The 11,447-nt window shown below is 41.9% G+C and overlaps 1 protein-coding gene across 3 annotated transcripts; it reads left to right on the forward strand.

Moving 5' to 3' along the window:
• Window positions 1-432: 432 nt before the first annotated feature.
• Window positions 433-4,654, forward strand: LOC131898856 (diphosphoinositol polyphosphate phosphohydrolase 3-alpha). 3 transcript variants are annotated; one of them, XM_059250091.1, is made up of 2 exons: window positions 433-942; window positions 3,541-4,654. In XM_059250091.1, coding segments are annotated over exons 1-2 (495 nt in total). In that variant the 5' UTR covers window positions 433-448; the 3' UTR covers window positions 3,542-4,654. The 3 variants fall into 3 exon arrangements, with proteins under 3 accessions (XP_059106074.1, XP_059106076.1, XP_059106075.1); XM_059250093.1 differs by lacking the exon at window positions 3,541-4,654 and adding an exon at window positions 1,549-1,643; XM_059250092.1 differs by lacking the exon at window positions 3,541-4,654 and adding an exon at window positions 1,128-1,542.
• The last annotated feature ends 6,793 nt before the right edge of the window (window positions 4,655-11,447 follow it).

Consider the following 11,447-nt stretch of genomic DNA (forward strand, 5'->3'; position numbering starts at 1 on the left):
GGTAAGCAGGCGGGCGGGCGGGCAGGCGGGCAAGCGGGTAAGCAGGCGGGCAGGCGGGCAAGCGGGTAAGCAGGCAGGCGGGCGGGCGGGGACCGCGCACGGTCCAGTCGGGGGGCTGTGCGGAGGCGCGGGCTCTGGGCTCCCGGCTCCAGGCGGCGGAAGCGGCGCCTCCAATCAGGCGGCGGGCTCGCGACCCTCGGCGTACCCGGCCGGCGCTGCCCTCCCCGGACCGACTGACGCGCCGGCTCGCCCCCGCCCCCGCGCCCGCCCCCGCCTAGTCTCCCCGGGCTCGGGCTCGGCTCAGACTCCGCTCTGCTCTTCTCTTCTGCAGTCCTCGCTCTCCCTGCCCGCAGCAGCAGCAGCAGCAGCAGCAGCAGCGGCGGCCCGCTCGGCAGCTGCAAGCGACCACACACAGGCGGCGGCAGCGGCGGCAGCGGCGGCGGCGAGGATGAAGTGCAAGCCGAACCAGACGCGGACCTACGACCCCGAGGGCTTCAAGAAGCGCGCCGCGTGCCTGTGCTTCCGCAGCGAGCGCGAAGACGAGGTGCTCCTGGTGAGCAGCAGCCGCTACCCCGACCGCTGGATCGTGCCCGGCGGGGGCATGGAGCCCGAGGAGGAGCCGGACGGCGCGGCGGTGCGTGAGGTGTACGAGGAGGCGGGAGTCAAGGGGAAGTTGGGCCGGCTGCTTGGCGTCTTTGAGCAGAACCAGGACCGCAAGCACCGGACCTACGTGTTCGTGCTCACCGTCACCGAGCTGCTGGAGGATTGGGAAGACTCGGTCAGCATCGGCAGGAAGCGAGAGTGGTTCAAGATCGAAGATGCCATCAAGGTCCTCCAGTGCCACAAGCCCGTGCATGCCGAGTACCTGGAGAAACTGAAGCTGGGCGGCTCCCCATCTAATGGAAACTCGGCCGCCCCGTCCCCGCCGGAGAGCGAGCCCTAGTATGTACCGCTCCCGCCCGCCCGGACTCCCGCCTGTCGCCTCCCCGCACTTGCCTCCTGCCTGCCTGCCTGCCAGGAGAGCACCTCTCCTGCCCTGTGCGCCTGCACGGGCAGGAGGGAGGCTTCTTTTGTTTCCTTGGCAGGCAGACCTCTGAATCACGCTTGCAAACTGTCTCTGTTGCCAGGCGCTGTTTGCAGACAATTTGCACGTTTTTTCACATGCTTTTCTAATCGCTTCTTGGTGACACTGTAAAAATCTTGCGGTTAGCCAGAGCTGCATGGGATTTCGTGAAAGGTGCCTTAATTGCTTGCCCTGCTCTTCATAAAGGGTGTGTGTGTGTGTGTGTGTGTGTGTGTGTGTGTTCGCGTTCGCGCGCGCGCATATGCACGCGCGTGCGTGTCTGTCTGCCCTGTGATGTTTTTGTTTGGGTGTTGTTTTTTTCCTAAACACCCTTTACATGTGTTTGTGCGTGAGTGTGCGTGCGCGCTTTTGATGTCAGGCTTGTGGTTTGTTTCTTAGTGGAGGCCTTTAGAGTCCTACCAGCTGGCGGGTGGTGGTGGTGGGGCATCTTTTTATGTTTTTTCCCCTTGTTTTCTTATTCGCAGGCTTCACAGTGAATATGACTGGATGGTATATATCTACCAACGTTCTAAATGTATTCTACAAACCTGTATTAAATATACATGGATGGTGACACTAATTTATGCGTTTTATTCTATAGGTTACCTTTCCAAAATTTGGTACACATAGAATTGAATATCATCCTCCCCCCCATGGTTCTCTGTTACATAAATCCTTCTAAGTAATATATGTGTAGTAAACAAAATAGATACTGTCAAAGAAATGAGTACAAACCTGCTTACCAAAATTATAGCTTTTATAAACCAAGCATGTAATTTGATATCCTAAATAATGCTGAATTATTGAATATGGTTTTCACTAATTACTGGGTAATCTAAATCACTGAATAGATATTCCCAGTAACGTCAGTCTTAAAGATTATACACCAATCCTACAGATTATTGCTTTATTTCTGTATTGTATACATAAAAATACCTCTCATCTAAAAACTCCAGGAATATGTTGGGGATTTTACTACAATGTAATATTCTAGAGATAATAATACACAGTATTATATTTGGCAGTTGAACTCTATTTGACTAATTTGAGGAGACTTGAGTTAAGCAAATTTCAGTCTTGTTCTATAATCATACTTTGTTTCATTTAAATGCATTTGGATTGAGCAGTACAGTTGAATGAGATTTTCTTTGGGATCCACAGAGACTGTTCATGCAATTTACAACCTTCCAGTACTTCCCATTACGATATTGCAAGCAAAAACCAGTTATCACTCTTTAAATTCAAATTTATATAGTTAAATATCCTCTCTGGGGTTTGTTTGAGAAAAGAAATAAATGAAAGCCTCCAAATGATCTTGCCTTTTAATAGAATAATTCCAGGAAATTCAGATAAAACAACTGACACAGGAATAAAGCAAATCTTGTCAGGATCTTATATTTTAAAAGTTTGACACACAGGTGTGATTTTCTCCTTGGAGGGGTTACTTAGTGCCTATGCATTTTACATGTTGAGTGCAGTGAGGCTGAATTTTTCAGTTCATCCCATTTCCCCCCAATCCAGTGTACTGCTGAAAGATAGTAAGATGTTTACACAAGATAACAGAAGTTTGTTTTCAGCATGTTGTCTTAAAGGGCTGATTTTCCCTCCACTGGACAAGTGCCTATGCTTATCCTTTAAAAAGCTTGAAGTCATGCTGAATTCAAAGGAATTTTGATATGTTTGATGCAGGTATACGATGTATTAGAAACCTGTTTTGTGGATCAGATCGTTGTGGTTTTTTTTTTTGGTTTGTTTGGTTTGTTTTTGTTTTTTTGTTTTTTGCAAGAAGGGCTGAAACATGGCTACATGTAGTTCCTTGGTATGGTCCCATTGAAAAGAATTGTTATAAAGCATTATTTAGAAGTATCAGTAAAAGTGAAAGTTTGTAAGAACAGGAACAGGCAGCTTGTCAGATACCAGCGTGGGACACATGGTTTAACAGGCTCTGGAGTTGGTGTTGCTTCTTTCCTCACTCTCCTTTATGAGAAGGAACATTGATAACTGGGAAAGGAGGTGAAGCTGCTCAGAACATATTTAATACTAACAGCCAGCCAAGCTTTTTTTTTCCTCAGAGATCTTTTTGTGGAAACACCTATTGTAGTTATGTACCTAACTAACTGTTTTCCTAATAGAATATGTACTCTGAGGACTAGGACCCAACCTGATCCTGCATAACTCCAGGGCCTCAAAACGGGCTAAAATTCGGAGACATTTGTCATTGACTCACACACTAGAAATGTCTACTACCAGTGAATTCCTGATTTTCTTTTTTAAGCTTCATAACATACCTGGGAGAATTTATTTCTTTAGGCTCTCACCTGTGCTTACAGTGGAACCACATTGGATAATTCACTGCAGGCTTTTCCGGTAGAAAGGGTTGATGAACCATACTAAATCCTCAGTAAATATTTGTTGTCTAGACTCTACAGGAATGGACAAACCAGTAAAACCTTATTAATCAGATTATCTTTTTTTAGGTGAATGGAATAAATGTTGTTCAGATTTACTTTGAAAGAATCAAGTATGTGACCCCAATGATGAATGGAATTGTGAAGCACAGGTGAGCTCTTTGACATCCCCAAGGACACAGCTCACCCTATGCTTTTGGACACTGCTTTCCTGTTATTAACAATGGCTAGACTTCAGGTTGTTGCACTACCACTGTATCTGTACAGAAGTCTATTTGGCACCTGTGGCCTTTTTGTGCTTTTGTCTGTATTTCCCCATCAGATATGACCTTGAATGCAAAGAACTTGCTTTCTTAGTCTTTTTATATCTAGCATACATTACTTGATATATGGTAGGCGTCACTGAATATTTGTTTAATATTTTGTAATGATAACGAATGGTAAAACATCCCTCTTCTAATCTCTCTAGCATATATGTGGCTTTTGTATATCAGGTGTCTCGCAACTATTTCAAGGCAGCTGTGAATAGTAGCAAAGATTCATATTCATATGTCTGTGTTATCCCAGACATTATGTACCTCCTACATTTGCCAAAATTTTGAACCTAAATTTAACTGTGCCTCTAGACATAATTTCTCCTCTATAGAAAATTCAGGAGACAGAGAAACAGTTTACTGTATATCAAACAGATGAGATTCATAGAATCCTGACTTCAAGAAAACACAGGACAGATGATTCAGTTTCTTCAGTATATAAGTCACAAGGATGAAAGGAAAGGGTGGTGGTTAAACCTGTGCATTGAAAAAAGGCTTCAGAGAGTGATCAGTACTTGCATGGATCTTATTTGGATCCTGATTTGATCAAACTATAAGATGAATTAGTTTATCAGACAACTAGAATATTTTGAGCATTGGCTAGATATTTTCACATTCATTATTATAATACTGTTGTTATATTGGAGAAAAGAATTCTTATCTGCATTCAAATATTTACAGTTGAAATGATATAATGTCTGGGATTTGCTTCAAAATGTATCTAGATATTAAACACATTGGACATACTCAAACAAGATTGGCCTTCAAGATGGTTGAAGCTGAATGATGATTAAATGATGTTCATTATATATGGTCATCTCTGCTTTTGTATGTTTGACATTTTCCATAATAAAAAAAGTTACCCAAAAATCACTGGAAATGTTGGAGTTCTTCTAATTAAGTCTAGTATATAATGTAGTATATAAATGCAGAGAGAAAAAAGTGAGGAGGGAAAAGTCTATAGATTGACTTTTAAATGTTGGCTCCAGGATGCTACTTCTGGTATAAGATGTCACAGAAATAAAAGGAGACATGCCCTGGAATGGACTCTTTCTTTTACTTTGTCCTACTGAAATAGGAACAGTTAAATCATTATTTACAACTATTGGATCACATTTTTCTTTATTTGGGAGAATATCTTAATAAATTGTGGTTTTATTTACAACTATTGGAAAATGGTGGTTGGCTATACTATGCCAAAGAGAGGTTTTGAAAACCATTTGCATTCTAGTTCATACCAGGATGACATCAAGGGACAAGGTCTCTAAGGGATTATTTTATAAAAATCTGTATAATGCCATTTTACTAGTTTCTTGGGGGAACAAAACCCATTAATTGTAGACGTGTGTGCTACACATGGTGTCTAATATTCTAGTTGAAGACAGGTAAAAATAGAAGATAAGCAGTTAGGATTCCTGACTGCAGGGGATCACAGGCTGCGGAAATGAAGACATAGGTCAGAATAACTAAAGATGTGCTTTTATTAACAAGGTAGGTTCAGTCCTGACATTTGTGGGTTAAGGAGCAGGAAGGCAGTTCAAACAGCACTGTAGGTCCTGCGAAGGATGATGAGTTCCCCCCTAGGGATAAAGAAATGTGAAGCTGCAGCTTTTGTTCTGATAGTTAAGTGTTCCTAATCCCAAGGGCAAGCAGTTGCCTTGAATCAACTGTGTCTGGAGAGGGGGAAAGCCTTTCTCAAGCGAGCTGGTTAGTGCTTCAGTTACAAGGGCGCCTGGTGAAAAGGCATCGAGATCTTCCTTAGAAAATGCCCCTCTTCCCCTGCAAATTGTTTCCTAATTTGGGTCAACTGATTTGAGGAGATTTCAAATTTGGAGGCAAGCAGACCCGTGGGGAACCTGAAGTGGTGGTAAAATAGTGCTTTGGAGCCTGATAGTTTGTGGCTCCAAGCTAACGGGACCAGACACTGTAATGGCCCTGCCAGGTCACTTTTCCTCTCTAACCTTCAGTTTTCCGGTCTGTACAATGCAGCAAGTATTTAGAGTCCCTACCTTTGCAAACCATTGCTTCTGAGAAATTCTATTTCTTTGAGTACAGCATACCAGCATATTCCCAGTACTCCACTGCTCTGTTGGGTCGGTTTTATCCCACTCACACTAACCTTTATCAATTAAACTGTAAGGTCTCCTGGCTCTGAGACTCTGAATTTCCTCTTATTCCCAGAGTCTGGAACATGGTACTCATGGTGCTTGTGAAGTGCTTATGATATTAATGATTGTCTCAGCTAATACCAGTACAAAAAAGCCCCAAATGAACAGTACAAAACAACATTGTAACTTTACTGGAGATCTGCTTTCTACAAAATCAGAAAGCTGAAACACCATAAGGACATCATGATCTTGGATCAAGTTTTTCTTTATTCAGGAGAATATTTTAATAAATTGTGGTTTTATTTTCTCAGAGTTTCCCTTTCTAATATATTTTCCTAACTTCTTAGCTTCATAACGTATATTATGTGATTTTTTCATTAGGTGCAAAATTGGCCCCACTGAGCTACATAAGATAACGCAGTGAAGGCTTCCCAGATACAAACGACTGAAGGACATGGTATTTACTAAATACCCTCAGTATTTAGTCAGCATAACAACTTCTGTGTAGAAGTATGCTAGTTATATTAGTTTAGTTTATAATAAGTGACATAGTAATCAGAATGTGTAGTAACAAGCTCCCACATACAATGCCAAGGCCTGACTGATTGGATGCAGGAACCACGTTTAGATGTAATCAGTTCAGGACTTAGTAACACTACAAAGAAAGAGTCACAGGGTTCACAGCTTCCTTGGTTCTTGTCTTACATATCCTGAGATCCAAAGAACAATGGGATGATGGTTGTAATAGAAATTGTGGAATAGTTTGTTGCAGAGAAGCCACAGCAGAGTGGTTTTACATTGTGTAGCTCTGAGGTCCCACCAGAAACTTAGCTGAGAAACCGGTTCATGACAGCCTTCCAGGGGAGTCACTTACAGCTTTCCATTTTCTATCCTGGGATGGTCACTAGAAGTTTAAGACTCAGATTAGTTGCAGTGACAAAGATAGGTCACCTGTTGGGGCCGCCTTGAAGATACAGAAGGAATTCCAATATAAAATTTGCTTCCAATAAAAAGGCTGATGATGTCACATCCAGATCAACCAGGCATTTAAAGGTTCATTACTTACACAAAGAGGCCTTTTTTTGGTGGTGAGGGATGGAGTGGGGGTGGGTTGGGTGGGGGTACTCAGAAACATTTAAAGCTGGCTGGAAATTTCTAGAAGGGAAGGAGACACTTGGAGTTTGTATTGGGCTTGTGGTGTAGGACTAGAATAAGGGTTCCAGTTCCCAGCTGGCAGTTTGCATTGTGTGGAACTCTGTTGGCCATCAAAGGAAAGAGCGCTCTGGTTTTTTTTTTTTTCTTAACTTGTAAGCATGAAGCAGAGAAGACATGGTTTAAATGCTGCCAGCAGTCAAGCATGTAAAAGATTTTATTATAATTTATCCTTTATCTTGGTAAGTAAAATATTTGAACAGTACCATGCTTCCTTAATTAAACTTGGGATTAGAGATCTGTTAGGATAGTGAAAGTTTCACCAGGTGATTTGTATGGCTGAGGATTGCAGTTCAGAGGAAGAGTGCATTCAATTATCATCATTACAAAAATTAAAGTCTTGTTCTAGAGCTCTGTATTGTATATTCAGACAAAGGAAAAGGAATTCCTTGACTTCAGCAATGCCTGAAACTCTGAAAACAAAAAGGAGTGTCTTGATTCAGCCTTGATTTATAATTAGGACACACACTGCATTAGCTACAGTATAAGATGTAACTGTTCTGATACTTAGGTTAGTCTTTATTTTTCAGGGACATCCTGTTTCAGTGATGACAAGTTCTTGTGGGAGCGTGTGTGTGTGTGTGTGTGTGTGTGTGTGTGTGTGTGTGTGTGTTCATAATATGCCCCAACTACTATTTTCCTTCATTCAGTTGAACCTGAAGGGGTCTCTAGGTAGACAATGAATTTGGGAAATGGGTGACTTAATCCAGCACAGAATCTGACAAAGAACTGAGTTTTTTGTCTTAGGCAGAAGACAGTAGACAACAAATGGCCATCAGGGACCAAAGCAGCTCTCAGTTTACCAAATGATTAAGAAACTTAAGGCATTGTGTTACATGTGCAGCAAGGGCCCCTCCTTTTCTTATGACCTATCTTTCTGAGTATTTGTATAGTCTGTCACTCATATCTGTAGGTGTTGTTTCCATGGTTTTTGCAACAGTGGATCAAAAGTATTTTTAAAAACTGCACCTGTACCAAACATGTACAAGGATTTTTTCTTGTCATGATTCTCTAAATGGCACACATAACAACTATTTTACATGGCATTTAGAGATGATTTAAAATTAAGATGATGTATATAGATTATATGCAGATAGCATACAATTTTATATAAGGGATTTGAGCATGTGAGAATTGTGATACCTCAAGGGAAGAGGCAGATATCCTGGAACCAATCCACCATTGAAGGGTGAATGTATGTCCCAAGTATTTTTTTACGGGATCAGTTAAAAGGAGGGTGCCATTGACGTGATGTTAGGCCTGTGCTCCTGGAGAAAATCAGATACAATTAGGTTTTGCTTACAAAGGTTGATTAAGATAGAAAGGTTGGTGAGCTACTATCTGGGTACCTCCCTTTGGAAAAAAAGAAAAAATGTGGACAAAAGGTTGTTGATGTAGGCATTCAACAGCATGCAATGAACAAATTTGTATTAACTGACAATTGGATTGATCCATTAATTAACATACTATAATATTACTCCCAGGGTTATTAATGGGTGAGACCATGGCATTAAGACTGCTATAACCAAGAAGACTAATTCATTCATTCATTCATTCATTCATTCATTCCAAGTTTAAGAGCTAGCTAAATTGGGCAGTTGAATGGAAAAACAGCTGAAACAATCACTTCCTTGCCTAAATAGGTCTTGTATAATGGTTTCAATCCTTAAAGGTCCTATTTTAATATAAACCAGGGCATATTAATTATATAATTGTGAAGGAAGTTACGTATGGACTCCTGTTTCTTAAAGCCATTGTATAAGTGTGAAATATTTAATCTAATTTTTATTGATTGTTCAGTGAATCAAAACATCAAAAGGGGGTGTTGTCAGGTTTCTCACCAGCTTGTCTAGGTATGAGCAGATGAAGAAGGGAGAGAGGTGAGGTTTAAAGCAGAGATGGTTGTGGTTGCATATACCTGTTATCACAGTACTAGGGTGACTCAGGCAGGAGGATGGTGAGGCTACATAGCAATAGTCTGTCTCAAGAAATACAAACTAATGAAACAGAGCAGCTACACCAACAAATACCTGGAAGCAGTCAAAACTAACAAAAGAATGGTCAAATTCTTAGCCTCCCCATTAGATACCTCAATTTAATTTAATTGTGCTGTTGGGAGCTCATACCACATCTGTTCTGTTTGCTTAGGTAAGACAAGAATGACTTCTATTAAGGTAAGTGAATCCATGTGGATGATAGGCCTTAGCTACAGAGTGGAAGGGGGAGTGTCAGTCAGTTTTGCAAAGGCTGTTTTCTCCTGACCATTTAGAGTTGCTTGCTTTCCACAGCCACATAACTGATAGGCATAGAGAAGCACTCTATCATTTCTGAGGCTTCTAGTTTGACTAGCTCATTATGTCCATTGATGTTTGTCCTTAAAGGATCCTTTTTTTCATGGGTGTTCCTAAGGGTCAGAAACAGAGATTGTGGATCCTGCACAATTTCACGTAGTGTTTATCTTCCAAGAGCCTGAGGCTTCATCAGAAGTGTTCATTTAACACCACTACCACATTTCTTGCTTGATTGAGGGTCAAACTCTGTAGCCCAAGATGGCCTGGAATTCTGTTTGCAGCCCAGGCTGCTCTACAGCAATCCTCCTGCCTCAGCCTCCTAAATGCTGGATTTATAGTCATGAGCCAATATGCCTGGCAAAACCACTGTTAACTGTGGTGCTGGAGCAGTATCTGAGAGCTTACACTTGATCCACAAGCAAGAGGCAGAGAGAGAGAGAGAGAGAGAGAGAGAGAGAGAGAGAGAGAGAGAGAGAGAGAGAGAGAATGAGAGTGGGTCTGGAATGGGATTTTTGAAACCTCAAAGATGACTCCCAGTGACATGCCTCCTCCAACAAAGCCCCACTTCCTAATCCTTCCCAAACAGTTCCAACAGCTGGGGACTAATTATTCAAACACATGAGCCTATGGAGGCCATTCTCATTCAAACCACCACAGTCATTGTATATTTTCTGGCCTCACCTTGATACCTGATATGTGAAGGATACAAATAATAAGAAAGCACAGACAAGGCCCAGAAAAGCCAGCAAACATAAAATAAGCTGCTTTTAAATAGGGATGGTGCACTATTTACACACATGGACAGTGTATTAGGATTCTCTAGAGTAACAGAACTTATAGAATGAATCTCTTTCTATATAAAGGGGATTTATTGGAATGATTACAGGCTGTAATCCAGTTAATCCAACATAGGCTGGCTGTGAACAGAAAGTCCAAGAATCCAGTAGCTGGTTAGTCCACAAGGCTGGAAGTCTCAGATGGTCTTCAGTATATGCTCGCATCCCGAAGAAGTACGCTCTAATACCAGAGAAGGAATGGATATGTTAGCAAGGGGAGAGCAAGTGGTCAACGAGCAAAAGTTTCCTTCTTCTACATCCTTATATAGACTTCTAGCAGAAGGTGTGGCAAGGTGTATATCTTCCTGCCTCAAGATCCAGATCACAGGTGTGTGTCTTCCTACTTCAAAGCTCCAGACTGGAAGTGGATTCACCTACTTCAAACTAAAAAAAAAAAAAAAATCTCTCACGGGTGTGCCTTCCATTTCTAGATTGTAATTCATTCCAGATGTAGTCTTTAACATGGAGATGATACCTTTTTATTTAAAAAAAAATAGAGTTTCTCTGTGTAGCCCTAGCTGTCCTGGAACTCAAGTTGACAACCAAGAATAGTCATCACAGAAAAGAAAATGACTATTTTAGCCAAAGTTGTTAGCTCCCTGTGGTCTTTATCACACACACCAAAAAAGATGACACCAAGACAAAAAGACCAGGAGATGACAACACAAGTTGTGGGGTAGTTTGTTGCTGAAGAGTCAAGTGTAGATACCAGCTCTGTGATTTTAAAACTTCACAGCTTTATTCTCAGATGCCAAAAACTGAAAGTCTCCTCCTAAATCAGGAAAGAGATCACAAAACTCTTTGATGACAGCCTTCCAGGAGCGATTAGGGTAGGTCTCACATTATCTTGTGCTTAGATCACACAGCCTTCTTCTAAGACTCTGTTTAGCTGTGATTCAGGCCTATGCCTATGTGGGAGCATACACAGGTATGGCAATACAATCAAAGGACCATTCCCCTCTGGGTAAAAATCTAAAATGCCAAGCCAGGGGCATGGCTCAGTTGGTAAAGTGCTCATGTTAGAAGCATGAGGATCTGAGCTTAATCCCCAGAACCCATGCCTGAGGTAGTGACACATACTTGTATTCACAGCGCTAGGGACACTAAGACAGGAAAATCCCTGGGGCTCACTGGCCAGCCAGTCTAGCTGAATTGAAAAGAAGTTGATGGCATGCCTGAGGATGACACCTGAGGTGTTAGTACTCCAAGCTCCAC

Source organism: Peromyscus eremicus, chromosome X (assembly GCF_949786415.1).
Source record: "Peromyscus eremicus chromosome X, PerEre_H2_v1, whole genome shotgun sequence".
In the NCBI taxonomy this organism is placed as follows: Eukaryota; Metazoa; Chordata; class Mammalia; order Rodentia; family Cricetidae; genus Peromyscus; species Peromyscus eremicus.